Source organism: Strongylocentrotus purpuratus, unplaced genomic scaffold (assembly GCF_000002235.5).
Source record: "Strongylocentrotus purpuratus isolate Spur 01 unplaced genomic scaffold, Spur_5.0 spur5_scaffold_10, whole genome shotgun sequence".
Classification (NCBI taxonomy): domain Eukaryota; kingdom Metazoa; phylum Echinodermata; class Echinoidea; order Camarodonta; family Strongylocentrotidae; genus Strongylocentrotus; species Strongylocentrotus purpuratus.
In genome coordinates this window covers 20655940-20672386 of record NW_022145595.1, presented here as the reverse complement: position 1 = coordinate 20672386, position 16447 = coordinate 20655940, and the positions used below count along the sequence as shown (strand labels likewise).

The 16447-nt window shown below is 36.3% G+C and overlaps 1 protein-coding gene across 2 annotated transcripts in view; it reads right to left on the bottom strand.

Annotated features, from left to right (window-relative positions):
- LOC587800 (2-oxoglutarate dehydrogenase, mitochondrial) overlaps positions 1–16447 on the bottom strand; it is a 55149-nt gene that overhangs the window by 20303 nt on the left and 18399 nt on the right. Inside the window, exons 3-6 of one of the 2 annotated variants that reach the window (XM_030979729.1) lie at positions 9536–9638; positions 2284–2384; positions 1662–1816; positions 150–296 (exon numbers count right to left, since the gene is read on the bottom strand). In XM_030979729.1, coding sequence (XP_030835589.1) covers positions 150–296; positions 1662–1816; positions 2284–2384; positions 9536–9638 — 506 coding nt within the window. The remainder of the gene's footprint in view (positions 1–149; positions 297–1661; positions 1817–2283; positions 2385–9535; positions 9639–16447) is intronic. The other variant, XM_030979728.1, reaches the window with a different exon arrangement.

The following is a 16447-nucleotide window of genomic DNA, read 5'->3' as shown; positions in this document are numbered from 1 at the left end:
TTTTACCACTCTTCCAATTACCATGGGGCATGTCTGGTACCCCTCTCCACAATGTCTTCCTACCCCATCCACGCCCTTTGGGGCACGTCTGGTACCCCTCTCTCCCCTCTGCCACCCCTTCCTATTACCACTTATTCCTGTCTACCTACCGGTGGGGCATGCCAAGGATGAAGCTCTCCACACCTTTGGCGCTGCACTCGTCGATGATTGATTTCAGAGCTGGGATGAGTACCTCGCACCCCTCTAGGCCGAAACGCTTCTCGGCAGACCACTTACGAGCCAGAAACTCTTCAAACCTGAAATACAGGAAGGGGTCAAGAGAACAAGAATTACATCAATTATAATATTATCTTAGGGTTGTGCGGTCTATATTCTTGTTTTTGCTTATGTTCAACTTCGTTTTGTTTTGGTTTTGTTTGTTGTTGTTTTTGTTATTGTGTATTCATGTATCATATATCATTTTGTATGATTCTTTTATTAGTTTTACTGTTTATGGTGGCTGTCCAGATAAACCCCCTAGGGTTTTTATACATGTACATCAACCAAATTCCTATTTTTTTTACTGTCAATATTTTACTATTTTAATAATAATTATGTATAAATAGTATTTTGATGTAACTGTTAAGGACTATGGAATTGAATTAATACTGAATGGAATCGAATCATGCCATGGAACTCAGGACAAGTCCCCTCAGTCTTTGACTTCAATCATCATAATGAGGTAAATCACACACAACATCAAAGTTACAATGCTATTATCACTAACCAAAGACCACATGTAACTTGGAAGTATAAAATATACCCAATAATAAAATTATATTTTTGATAATTTTTCCTTTGACATTTTGCCATTTGGTCTAGTTTCATTCAAAATGCTTCGAAATTAGGATGTATTCATTTACCATTGGATAATTTCATTAAAATGTTGCGGGTATTTTGTACATATGAGCGAGCAAACAAGCATGTAACACTATTTGAGACTCACCCCGAGAAGTAACTACCATACTAACATAATCTAAAGACTGTTTTCAGAAAACAAAAGAACTATCAAACAATCAAATTTATATATTTTGGAATACATACATGAAGAATTAGATAATCTCTAAGATTTTTAATATTAAGAGAAAAGCTTTTTGAGATTCATTAATTCATCATTGATTTAGGTCATTAAAGATAAAGTTGAGTTCTGGTCATGAGATTGCATTGTGAAAGAAAAGGTGTAGAATGGATCAGAAAAAGTTGATCATGTAGCAGGTAAATATTGGTGTGTACTGCAAGGTTCTGGAGTCATCAAAATCATAATAAATTTGGCCCAGTCTTGGTAAAGTAACAAACACTGTACACAGAGAGATGTATATGGGACTACACAAATGGTGTTGGGGATACTAACCTTGATTTCCTTCTCTTTCTATGCTCATTACTCAGCCAGTAAACATTTTCTACCAAAATTGTTTGGCAAATGACATCTTTTTGTAATCTTGAACATTCAGTGTAAGTTTCGTTTGATTCTGTGAGAATTCATTTCCTTCCCCCTCCCCCCCCCCCCAGAACTCAAGTTTATCATTAAGCATAGCATGCCAATTGATACACGGGTGTGACATGGATGGTACCCTTCTCAAACTCTCAACGGACCCCGCTGAGATGGGCGGAGCCATACGTACCTGGTGGAGCGGATGAGACGCTCCAGGATGAGTCGCTTGTCCATCTTGGAGAGCTGCATGGCTCCTGGCTTCTCAAACTGCTGCCTGATCCAGTCACACTTCTCCCTGTCGTTGATGAACATGTACTCTACACCAATGCTGCGGCAGTAAACATTCTGCATGAAGTTGGACATAAGTGAACAGGTTTGTGAATGGAACAGTATAGGTCAGTGTAATGATCCCTGTGGTACACCTCCATGTATGAGTGTGTGAAGCCTTTTATAGGCCATCAATATAGTAGGCATCTAATATTTGTAATGACAGAAGATTTATGTACTTGCTACAATACAGTTTATGACTGAGCTTATGAGGTGTAGCTACTGCCTTTTGAAAAGTAAATCCTTAATCCCATTTCAAGTATTTTTATGAAGATTAACCTTACCAGTATTCGGAGTACAGTAGCAAAAAAATTGACATCAAATTTTCAAATGCAAGCTTATACCACAGTCACATCGGCAACCAGACTGCATCCCAATTTGTTACCTTTCGCGGTAATGGTATTTGGTCTGTAGTCAGTCTGGCATCGGTCTTGGTATGACTGAGGTATAAAAACCCTACTACTCTTACTTCTGTTTCAACTTACCTCCATTCGTTCGATGATCTCCCGGAGAGGCAGGGCCTGCTTGTCGCCACCGATGAAGGTGGTGGTTGGGAGGGTGAACACCCGATCCATGTCTTTGTCATCTTGGAAAGGTCAAAGGTCAGAGGGTAGAAAAAGACAAAGACATTGTGTTGGGAGGGAGTATCTCTTATGATATCACTAAAAATACATGATGATTTAAAAAAAAAAATTTAAAAAAATCTTAATCACACTAATGAAAGCATCTGCATTGATGAAATCTTCACTAAACGAAATTCAACGGCTCATCATTTACAACTATGGCATAAACAGTGAAAAGTATCAACTTAATTTCTTCTTAGAAATTCCAACTTTATGGAAGATATGACTTTCATATCTACCTTAGATGAATTTTTAACTCTACATGTATATATATACAATGTACATTGTACCTGCATTTGTAAGGCATTAGTCATCAAAAATGAAGAACTTAACCAAGAAAATCAATTTAATCAAATTACACAAACTAATGTAAATACAATACACAAAAATATGAAATAACGCTTGAATAACTAGGGTGTGCAACAGAATGAAAACTCAATGATCATGATATTCTGGTGTTTACTCCTTACTTGGTTTCTGGACCTATGCCAGTGAAGTCAAGTACATCAGGGTCAAAGTACTTTTTAAGGTTGTAACAACAGACTTTTAAAAATTATCTTCATATGATAACGGCGCAAAGGATAAAGACTATGACGTATGAAAAAGGTAACATGATTGATTAGAGTTGTCATGAACTGAATGAGTTCTTGTTTTTCTTAAAAAAAACACATTAAAACACAGAATGGTAACCTTTTGTGCTCTCTGGAGGAAGCTAATTCCGAATAATAAAGGACACAGCTTTAAGGTGGTAGGTGACCATAAGACGATGCATTCACAGATACATGTTACAACATCTTGAAGCCGCAGATGGTATCTGGTGCAATGACTAATCTATTCCTAATTTCCTATAGAACAAAATGACAATTAAATGGATGGTAACAGTGTAAACAGAACTAGTCTTCATGGTTCAACAATGATCATGGTACAGTCTTGGACATGTTGGTGAATGTAATGCACAAAAGGATGAAATACTGCCATATGGTTTCAAATGTTGTTTGCCTGGACAACATTGCAAATCTAAGATGCATGAGCTCTGTGCACTTCCATAAGCTGCGATAAGATTTGTTTTGTGATCATCAGTATTCTCTATTTTAGAGGGATTAAAATGGACAAACACCACAGTGGCGAACTGCGTTAATCCCCTTTGAATATTGTGATTATCTACAGAGCGTATGAAAAACATGCTTTTCATAAAAAATGTGAACCCCTGAACCCCTGAACCCCTTGGCCTCATTTCAATGCTATGAAAAGCTAGTCTACCGAGACAAGGCAATCAGGTAAATTGAGGCTAAATTAGCCGAGGTCCTTGGTTTGAGTCAATCAGTGAAAAGGCAGAGGAAAAGAAGATAGCATGCCAGTCGCTGAACAGGGGGACAAAAATGCTCTTTTCCAATACTCCTCTTTTCCATTAAGAATCTATAACCCTCAAGAAGTGTCAATAGGACCATAAAATATTGCATGCATCTTTTTTTTTTCTTGCGGGGAGGGGAAAGGGGGAGATTTTGAAGTGATATCATTTGGCTTCTTCTCTCTCTCTATATATAATTCAGTCACAGACCACACGCCAAGAAAGTCCTTTTAATAAAAAATGTAATTCTTGCTTTATATAGCAAAATACTTCCTTATAAATGTACCATTAAGAAACCCATTAAGCATACCTGTCATTAATCAACAAATTATGTATGTAATCAGAATAAACATCATTGCTATTTAATGCTTCTCTGTTGGGCATTATATATCATTATCTTCACACCCACACCATGAGTTTTCTTAAATTAGCATGTCCTATCTATCACAAACATGCCGGACTATTGACTAATGCATAATCTATTTCTGTCTTTGATGCACTAGATTAGAATTGTGTTAATTTTTTTCTTCTCACAAGCATGTTAACATAAAAATGATTTATTTTTCATTCCCTCTATACTACAAGGCAAACATATGTATCACCTAATATCCATATACGGCTCTAGAAATTCCACTACTTCATACATCATTTCATATCTGTATCAAAATAAATGCATATTTATTCAATATTACATTTATGGAATTTTAAAAACATCACTCCTTCATGTACATATGAGATATAAAGAGAAACCCATTTGAATTATTTAAAACCATGTAACGGATTATTCTTTAAATGTGAACTGGGGTGTATTCCATGACATGTCTAGACTGCATAATCCAGCACCCAAATCACATCTGATATCATCAAACTGTAAATGGTAACTAGACCTGTAGAATATTCATCAGACGTGACTCATTCCTATCATACTGTAATTGAGATGTCCCACTTTTCCAGGGTAGGAGCTTGCATTGATTATTCGTCTTGACAACAATTGGATTTATTAATAACTTGATTAGGGATTTTTGATTTTCTTCTTGGAAGAATTCTGCTACTTTCCCCGTCTCTGATTTAGAGTGAATACGCCTAGGCCTAGATTTAGCTGGCTTGCTTGCTAGGTGCCTTGTATGTTCCAGACATTGGCGATCAAGGCTTTCCATATACTTCTAGCTATGGTTCTTTGTATTGCGACAATGCTTCTGTTACCAGTCAGCCCAATGAACTTATCCATGTATTTGATGCCCTGTCTCCCTCTGCTTCTCTTTCCCTCATTTTTCCTGTCAGTATCCTGTTTTCTGTACCTTTCTCTTCTCATGATATGCCTATTAAACAAACTGAAGATGTCTTCTCTTTATGATGTTAAGGAGGGATCTATCAACACATTCCTTATTGAGCACTTCTTCAATTGATATTCTGTCAGTTCAAGGTGTCCTAAGACCTAAGCATTCTTCTTAGGAACAGGCCTAGATTCTAGGCCTACATTTTATGAATGCATCAACTTCATGTAAACAATGCTCCTAACCTGAAAACACCGACATTTAGCTGTTCTAAATGTTTTCTCCTTAAGGCTTGTTCATACACGATGTAGGAAAATGTTTCTATAGGAGTCGGGTGAGAACAAAAGTCCTACATGTACTCACTAGCAGTATCTTTATGTTACAAGATAGAGAAAGGTGAACGCATTATAAAGCTCAAGTCATTAAAAAAACATTTTGGCAAACCACCACCACCAGTCTACCACATCTAATGTGAACAAGCGTTTATAACCTAATCACAATCACCATACGCATATTTTTTACATGCACAAGTGGCTGCCAGGTCAGATAAACCTCAGACTTCTGATGGTTGCCAAGAGAAATTTGTAGTCTGTAGCAAACAGGCGACAGGAAATCTAAAGACATTATGATGGAATTACCCTAGAACATTTTTGTAATAGTGGACTCTAGATATGAGTGTATTAAACATGGGTGACTCATTCATGTAAAATGTATGAGTATTATGTAGGCTTACGTCCCAAACAAACACTAATTGATTTCTAATGGTAAAGAGTTCTGACTGACTGTGTCATATCACAAACTGCGGTCGACAAAAAATACCATAACCAGCTTTTACGCAACAAGGCTTCGGGTTTTATATTCAGTCCTCAATTTCTTGCACCTTATCTTATTCAAGGCACATTTAAATACTCATAGATGAAGGTCGTTCAGCAGTGGCACGTGACATCGTCAAAGCACATTTGTGCATTAATGCACATGTTGTGTCGTACCAGGAAAGACTTATTAGTGAACAGTCATCTTCTGCATATTTTTTTTTTTACTTATGTAGAGCAACACATACCTTGTAGCGTGCGCTGTGTGCCTCACACCAGCTCGCATGTACATGTACCTTCATTGCGCTTGTTTGAAGCCAGAAGGGCGTTAACTCATGTGTTTTAGGAATTACGCCTTTTTGGTTCCTAGCATACAATTTTATTAAATCATATTCCTCCTGACTTGATTTGCAGATTTTGTCCGCTGCCTGCAAGGCTGTAACTGCTGCGTAGTGTCAATGGCAGTACTGGCCTTCCTGTGGGCAGCGACTTCATCTGTGCATAGAGATTGCCTGCTATAGCACTGCACATCAAATGGCAATCTGATTACCCAGTATATATGTGTATATTTTGAAGATTATATAATATAATTTTTTATTTTCCCATGGAAATAAATAAATGTACCGGTAAATGAAATTATGTGAGATTACATATTTCAGCTCAAGCAAAAATCTACATAGAAGATGACATAAATAAAGATACCATCATCATCAACACTGTTGCCCATAAAGTTGGAACACACTGTACGTCTTTCCATGAATTGAGTGTGACAACATGATATATTCTTCATGGATGAAATTTGTATCTTCACAGAACTTTATTGATCTATAAAGTTTTATTGATAAAATAATTCTGAGAAGATGTCAACTTTATCTATCAAGAATAAATCATAGCTTGGAAAGATGTCAGAATAATTTATTCCGGCTTTACAGGGTACAAAGAAAGCATCGAAGCTCTGCATTGAAATTATTTATTTTTTCTAACTACATCATGCTTGCTGGCATCTACATCTAGTACAATGTATATTGCTATATTTTTGTTATAATATAGAAATGCCCATCTACCAAACAATTTATCTTCTCTTTTTGTTCTTCTTTGCTGCTCATTTTATTACAAAATACTAAGATGCCTTGAAGATTTTTTTTTTAGTTTTTAGGGCTTTCTGCACATACATACTGTACATATGTACATGTCTCAATCATGGTTGACATTTCATCTAAAAAATAATGCAAGCATTTTTCTACATGTTACATATATCTTTACTTCTAAAATGGAGTCAACTTAACAACTTTAAACAGTTCACATGAGCCCTGCAGTTATTTGTTAGTCTCAAAGCCCATTAAACAATTGAATACAATTCATATCCAATAAAAATTGACAGTTCCAATTTCAGAATACCATTAGCATTCCAATATATTCCAAATTATGATGCTTCTAAACATTTCATAACTGTCAAAATTCTCATCAAAAGGATTTATTGTACCAAATCAACCTGTAACTAAATCATGCAGAATGCCTAATTAGGCTTCATTATATGGAATTTGATAAACTGGGGCCCTCATGCATAACAGGTGTTTAAATGCATAGATTTGTATTCATTTTTTTAAAGTTGTTTTTAAAGATATATTTTTATTTGCAAGAGAGGTGAAGCAATACATACATATTATATTTCTTTCATCAATGAAAAATTGTGAAAAGGTATGATACTAAACTCTATATACAGTACATATACTAGTGGAAAATGAATTTGAAAAATTAAAGGAGTGAGCGTAAATGTTACCCATGACCAAATGTGATTATGAATGCATGCATACATAGTACCTACTAGAAAGAACATAGTGACCAACACCCACAGTGAGCTCACATACATGTAGTCCAACACTTTGAGAAGTGAATTAGGTGATGCAAGTCTATGTGACCACACTATGGTTAATCTCTGTGGTCATAGTGTGGACTAAGTTTTTGCAACAGTCAACAATGTGGAAATGTAACAAATCCACTTCGTTTCACACACTGTGGTGAATCCCACATGTTTTTTTGTGACCACAGTATTTTACACTGTGTCACGTTCACGGATTAACACACTATAACTGCTGTGCAACACAGTAAACATATTCCAAAACACTGTGGAAATGCTCTAAATCCACTTTTCACACACTGTGGTGCATACTCTGTGCTTTTCTGTGACCACAGTATTTTACACTGTGTCACGTTCACGGATTAACACACTATAACTGCTGTGCAACACAGTAAACATATTCCAAAACACTGTGGAAATGCTCTAAATCCACTTTTCACACACTGTGGTGCATACTCTGTGCTTTTCTGTGACCACAGTATTTTACACTGTGTCACATTCCCAGAGTAACACATTATAACTACTGTGCAGCACAGTAAACATGTTCCAAAACTACACTGTGACCCCACTGTGGTGCACCAATTGTGATTTTTCACTATGGCTACTGTACAGTGTCACACAGGTGTGTAATGGTGTCATAACAGTGTCATACACAGTCACATAGTGAAGATGTTAATCTGCTGTGGTCACACTGTGGTACATACATAGGTGCTCCTATCTATGGCCACAGTGTCAGTCACATTATGTCAAGGTGTCAGACAGTGTACAGACAGTATTCTCTCAGTGTTTTCATATAGCCTACACAATCTAAGTGTGCCTAAACTACACATTGGTCATGCTCTGATGTGCATATTGTGTTCTTTTTAGCCAGTATGCTATTCTACTCAAGTGTAAAATCTAAATACAAATCAATACAGAAAGGCACACAAGGTAAAGTTAAAACAACTATGGTAGACATTTTATAGGCACCATTCCTGCATTTTTCTCAGACCATTAAGCGACCTGCATGCCCTAGAGCACATGGGTACCAAATTTATCTCCAATTATATGTTTAACCCCTTCCTTATGGGAATTGGATGGTTCCTGTATTAAACCCGTGGGAATCACAGAATTCAGTAGTTAACAGGTTAACCATATTTGATCTATTTAAGGCCTACAAAGATTAGGTATAATAAAGGCATACCGGGTACTCAATTTTTGATTACTTTTTGATTATCTCAATTTCATTTTGTTATAGGCTTTCAAAATATGAAAACTTGTTGGAAGGGGGGGAGGGGGTGCTGAGGATTGGTGCCTAAAAATTGCCTACATCTACATGTACCAAACACCATCCTTCAGAAAAGTGTATACTGGGGGGTGTTTCATAAAGCTGTTCGTAAAGTTACGCATGACTTTACAAATGACTTATATATGAAAAGCCAAATGGGATGCTCAATCATTTTTTAACTGCATCAACTAAAGTTGAACTGTGCAGATCAGAGATGTAGATTAACATTCTTATTATAACAAACATTTTTAATGCAAAATATATTTTTTGCCATAATTTAATTGAGGTTATTCGAAAAATATTCACAATTTGTGAAAACATCAGGAAAAACTTCGGGCATCCTATCTGACACTTCATATTTAAGTCCTTCGTAAAGTCATGCGTAACTTTATGAACAGCTTTATGAAACACCCCCCTGGTCTAATGGCAAGATGCGATGAAGCTAGTAGCGGATTACAGGTAGATATGAAAAGGAGAGAAGCAAATAAAAACAAAAGAGAAATGAAAAATGGAGGCATGCTCGTGGCGGCTTCTCGGCTCTCGTGATTTTCTTACCCATTTGGTAGCTTGTGAGGACCAGCTCCGGAGGTACGACCTCTGTGAGGTCAGCCGCGTTGATGCCGAGGGGATCCAGGTGCGCCATGTTGTGGCCACGGATCTAAACAAGGGATAACACACATGCAAAATGGCCGCCACAGGTAAATTTGGGTTTTGCATGATGATCGAAACACAAGACACACAAAAAACACAGATATCCATGAGTAGGGCTGGGGGACTGCCAAAATGAGATTGAATTTTTGTTTTGTTTTTTTGGTGCTTGTCGCTCATTCTTTGCTTTTTTTAATTTGCTTGTTTGTTTTTGTCTGAAGTCTGGGAGAAAAGCTCGAATTAGATAAGGTGCTAAAAAAGGTGCAACTTTGCCTATGAAGGGCTGAGGGATACAATACATGACTTTCACCCGCCCCCCTTCCCAACAAAAAAGGGCATACACTGTAAATTTGCTTTGTGTCACTCAGATATCAAATTCTGAACAAAGAAATTGGGTTTCTATAAGAAAATTGTATTTCCTCCGCTATCTATTTTGTGATAACACACCGTTTTGGCTCAGAACTTCTGTAATGAAAAGGCAACAAATCAAAAGGGGGAGGCATCAATCAGGCCTACATTATGCATACATGTACAGTATATGATCACTGGGCTACAAATATCCTTTTGAAATTGAAATGATATACTGCAAAGAAGTTTCATGCAAATAAGGAAAAATTGATAAAAGGTACAGGAACAGGGCTCTTTTACATTTATTGTATACTGGTAAGCACATTATTCATAGAATGCCAACTGGAACAGAACTCGGTGGACAAATTTAAATTATCTTGACACAATTTTTATATGATCAGGGTCCCGTTTCATAATACTTGTTATCAATATACCGGTACTGCCACAGATCTATGACAAATCTGCTCACAGCCAATAAAATGTAAGGATACATGCATCTCTAGCTTTAAAGAGAAGGTTGAGTTCTGGGAAGAGGCAAACAATAATTTGTGAGCATTACTCATTCTTATTATGCAAATGTGGAAGAACATCAGTTAAGACATGTTCCCTGAAAAGCATGGCTCTTCAAATGCCTTCATATTCTAAATATGCATGTAACATCGTAAAAATCGGGGGACGGCTTTTTACGCCACGTGTTCGTGTAGTCCCATATACATCTTTCTGTGCAAGTGTTTGTAACTTTACCAAGACTTGGCCAAATTTCTTATCATTTTGATGATTCCAGAACCTTGCAATACACACAAATTCTTATATGCTAGATGATCAACCTTTTCTGGTCGGTTCCACACCGTTTCTTTCACAATGCAATCGCATGACCAGAACTCAACTTCGTCTTTAAATAATCATCATATCTTGTTATTGATAACAGGTTTCTAGAAAAAGGGCCCATGTAATGTATTGATTGATTCCCCCCCCCCTCTTTTTTCTTTCATTCCATTCATCTAGGAGTAATACATAAGTTTGTGAAATATTCAATCATGTCCAGTTAGACTATGGCTCCCATGGGATGGAAACTAAATAACCAGATCAATTCAATATTATAGTCTAAACAGTAATAATGACATAGATATCTAGCAAAAAGAAATGTCTAGATACTTTAATACTACACACTACCACGTGTGTTAATTTATATTGCAGAAAGCAAAAATTCAAAATTTAATTCAATGTAATTTCAAAATGAGAAAGCACAACACTTTAGAATGATTGCTTTTAATTAATTAATGCAATTCTCGACAGAAATCATGCAAAAGAAATGTATAAAGTGGAAAATTTTGAAGGATGAATATTGAGTACAGCATAAGATCCATATTTTTAAACAAGGAAATAGACATCAAAATGGAATTGATAACAAAAATAATTCATTAAAATTCATATAAAACATGAAGAAATTCTAAAATATGTATTTGCATGCATGCAATGAAACCAAATGAGAGAGAAAATATGATATCACCTTGTAAGAAAATATGATAGGAATTGACTTTTTCAGCAAAATACTGTTGCATATTTGTAATAATGATACTGACATAAAAATATTCAAAGCATTAGATTACACTGGAATCTGAATTTTTTTTCTTTTATCAGGGCAAGATGTGAACATACATTTACAGGATAACAATAAACAAAAATTAAACTTTAAAACATACATAAGTCATTGCAGTCACATTTAAATTTCAAAACAGGATTTCAATCTACTGTGCATTGCCCTCTAGTGATCGCTCAAAATGTATCAAATACAAAATGCAATATTCAGTGATTTATCAGAGAAAGCACAAAGATACAGACATACAAAATTACCATAACAACAGAATTAAACTTCAAAATAGGATTTCTATCCATCTATTGCATGCTTATCTTCAGTGATTGCAAAACAAGTATTAATTGCAAAACAAGTATCAATTTCAAAACGCAATACTCTTTAATTTTCTGAAGGACGAAGCAAGATGAAACAGACATAACATGATTAGGAGAGATTGCAATAGACCACAAAATTACAATTTAGTTTCGAACCAATTTTTGTTTCTTGTATGCATTGCTATTAAAGTATATACTAATCTTCATTAAATGCCTCACATGTAATAAGTAGAATCATTTGAAGCTCCTTGAATGTCAAGGGCACGACATGGCAAGATAACCCGTACCAGATTACAGTAACGTTGCATTTCAAAACAATGTCTGTCTACAACAGTGAAACCTGTACATAAAGACTGCTACTTGGAGAGAAGAAAAGTGGTCTTTATAGGCAGGTGGTATTCATGTACAGGTGCCTTTAGTACATGTTTCAATGAGAAGTATTTTCAAGGGAAACAAAAATAGAGGTCTTTATAGTCAGGTAGTCTCTCTAAAAAGGTGATCGCTAAAGCAGGTTTGACTGTATCATAATCTGGTGTCTGCTCATCATATATCACATTCAAAATGCAATACTTTTTTTAATTTTCAGAGCATAGACAAAACATGCTGTACAATGAGAAGATTATATAGTAATTACAAACTTTCATGTTGATAATCAAAGTTCAATTTCTGTCTCGTACTGCATGGTACTAGGTACATATTAACCTCTCAAGAATGCTTAACATCTAAATAAATAATGTGATACTGTTTGATTTTCAGAGAAAACAAAGAGCATGTAGTTAGCAAACTCGATATCAGTAATTTCATGTCAATTTTCAAAAGACAATATCTGTACTCTGAAGTGCTCGGTACATATTTAAGTCTAGTCTCTGGTGATTACTACTGTACGTGTCAACAACAATCAAATACAAAATGCAATACTCAGTAATGTCCAGTGACAGCACGAAAGGAACATGTACTACACAAAGAAAACTTAAAAACCAGACATGTAGAGAGTGAATCTGTGAATACTGTGGGTGAATCTGTCAATGCGCGTTTCAGGTGTGATATCAATTTCACTGTTATTGAGAACTCTTTATCATAATATCAGAGACATCTTAAGAAACGATTGCACGACAGCAAACGGGTGATCCGACATTTTCTCCGGCAACATTTGCTCCGCTTGGTTTTCATCAAAGATTGAGATTAGAGAATGAAGGCTTGGGTTAGGCTTTAAGTTCATGTTTTAAGTTAGGTTTAGGGTTAGGGTATAGATTTAATGTTAGGCCCAATCCTGAAGTTAGGCATTGGATAAACTGTGCAATAATTAACGACAGACAGACATGCAGCCATTGTCGTCAGATCATCTTGCACAAAGCATTTCTGATACTGTGTGCAAAACATTTTATACCGCAGACAGCACCAAGACAGTGCTCTATCAGCAATTACACACCCCTGATGGAAACCTACATGTAGTGCATAGATCTGTCACGTACAGATATACTTTACCATGGTCCAAGCGATTGTTTTACACAACAGCTGGCGGTCTTGACATGCTAAATATACATACTTGTATCATTGTATGATGACCTCATTGGCTAAAGCATTGACTAAAGCATGCATGGTCAAAAGAAGGTCAGTGATGGCCTACATTTTTTGTAAACACAGGTTTGAAGTATGTACATGTACGTGGGCAGATTAAAGGTACTAGAGCATTCTGAGAAAATATCTTGTAGATTTAAATGTAACCAGTGTTGAATGTTCAAGATTACAAATTGATGAAATTTCAAAAATGATTTTTAGTGAAAAATAAATAACTAAGTGTTCATTTGCATTTGATCGATCACAGTTTCATCCTTACATTGAAATTCATTAAGTTGTTCCTCTTTCCTTTTTTCTTAAGTCCAACTTTACAGCAGGATGGACTACCCCTTTAAATCTTTGTTACCACGCATGCCAAGAATGTTCTCATCATTTGTCTTTATCTAATGTGTCTGCTTGTTTCTGCTTTTATTAAGTCCAACCTTATACCAGGGACGACTTCCCTTTTAAATCCTTGTTACCACGCATGCTAAGAGTGTTGTCTTCATTTCTCTTTATCTAATGTTCCTGCTTGTTTCTGATTTTGTTAAGACCATCTTCATACCAGGGTGGACTTCCCCATAAAATCTTTGCTACCACAGATGCTAAGAATGTTGTCATCATTTCCCTGTTAGTCTTTTATGTAATGTTTCTGGTTGTTTCTGCTTTTGTTAAGACAAATTTTTTACCAGAGGGGACTTCCCCTTTAAATCTTCACCACCACACATTCCAAGAATGTTGTCACCCCCTAATTAACCTATATTAACCTGTTGCAATTTAAAGCTACCACTATTCAACGCTTAGAGCACAAAAAACTGTGTACGACAGAGGCTTCGGAAATGAAGGAACTCGGGGGGAAGAGGGTGGGTTATCCGTATGGAGAACATTGATAGGGCAAGCCTGCACGAACACCTCAGTCTAGAATAATCTGTGTAGAACCAACGCGGGTCATTACTCATGTACATGTGCTGCGGTAATCGGAAGATGTCGTACACTAGAGGCAAACGTGTGCGCTGTGTATATCGATGGTCTCTGTAGTAATTGATTGGGCTTCTCACCTCACCATGTACACGTACATGATCATGGAAGCCCCAGGCATTGGGGCAGCCTCACTTGAATAATAAGGCACATGGTGTAGGGTTCTCACTTGCTAAACAGACAGGGTTTAATAAGTGCGCTGTCAGCCATTTGCTGACACGTGGATGACAAGCCTACAAACATACATGTAAGCTGCATGTAGTCATCCATGAAAATTCATGCTGAATGCTTGAAAATCTTTTTTTTCTACACTCATTATTATGAAGATAGATGACTGTCAAGGAAGCAGACTTCACGAAACCGTCATAAGTACAAGTTACCTGACAACCCATTGGAACCCATGTATTAGACTTAACACACGTTTCAATGGGATGTCGTGAAGTTGCGCTCATGACGATTTCGTGAAAACAATGCCCACGGCACCTACATGTAAAAGAGGTCCCTGGAGTCATCCAGGGAGCTCCAAGTCATATCAATAGATGGACTATTGATTATATACATTGTAGGGAAACATTCATAAGAGAAAAACAGTGCAGAATCAATTTTTCTGTTTGTTTACTTCATAATTATGAAGCAAGGATCAGGGACCAGTTTAACAAGGGCCTGCTAATGGATACCGGTATTATCAAAAACAGGAGAAACCTATAATCATGTCTTTAGAAAATGATAGTGAAAATATGGAAGTCTTTAATTTCGAATCGGAAAACTTGATAAAGAAAGAAACAGCATCCAATTCTAGTCTGAACGTCATTTTGTACGTATACAAATCGTATAGAACTGGGCAGGGTTTACCATAAACGCCCGGCCACTCATGATTGACCAGCTGTCATGTCAAATGACCTCGTCAAAACCAGTGTCTTTACACAACGTTACTTTAAACGATGTTGCTATCTTGCCTGTTATCCTCCTATTGCTATACAATGATTCTTTATATGATTTTTGAATAAATATCTGAAAGTGTGAACATGCTTTTAATGGCAATGCTCAGAAGGCTGCAGACGTAATTAATATCGCAATGAAAGCACAACAATGGAATGGAGAAAGGTTAATTAACAATCAGCATATCCTAATTCAATAGTCCGATTTCATAAACGGGAACCTGCGAAGGAGTAACTCTCTCCAATACAAACAGTTTTCCGCCGCTTCACTTTGAGAATGCCTGAAGGACAATGATTGAGTTGGCTATTGCTTTAATATTTTGAGACTACTTCAAAATTGAAAGGAGTATGTGTGGATTAAAAATGAAGCCACGTCTTGTTTTGCAACAATGTAATATGTGTAACAAGGCAAAACAAGTAAGAACTCTAAGAACTCCCTCCCCTGAAATTCTTTTTTTCCCTTTTAATCTGGCAATCTGTTTGTCATACGGCTAAAGAAAATAAAAACAGATGCACTTTTATTATGAATTTTCCCAAACAAATATTGGACAATTGGCTGTTTTCAAAGATGCAGTTAGTAGCTGTTTTTCCTCTTTTGTTGTTGTTTCTGTTTTTGTTTTTGTTGTTTGTTCTGGTTGCTGCTGTCATTTTTCATCAGATGATGGACTAAAATGCGCCAAATCCTGTGAATCACAAACCTTTTTTATCAAAGGTTGTCAATTTTTTTCTTGTATTTTCATGTAAAGATGTTTTTATAACAGGCATAAACAAATGTTTTGTTAAAAGTTAAGTCAGGCATGAGCTATTTTGGCAGCTTTATGTTTTGTAGTCTGCAACTCCGCTGAACTGTATCACACACACAATATATCTAGAAATCTAATATTGGATATGCCATGTTTACTTCAGGTTTTGCTATGTTCTTCTTTAAAAGAATTTCAAAACAACTGGTGCTGTCTGAGGTAGATGTTTAGCACACAAAAACATGTTTTTGTGAAGTCTGGTACAAATATAATTAAGTCATGTGGAAATGCATTATATCTCTGTATGACATCAAAACAGCATGAAGGTAAATCAAATGTGTCAATGC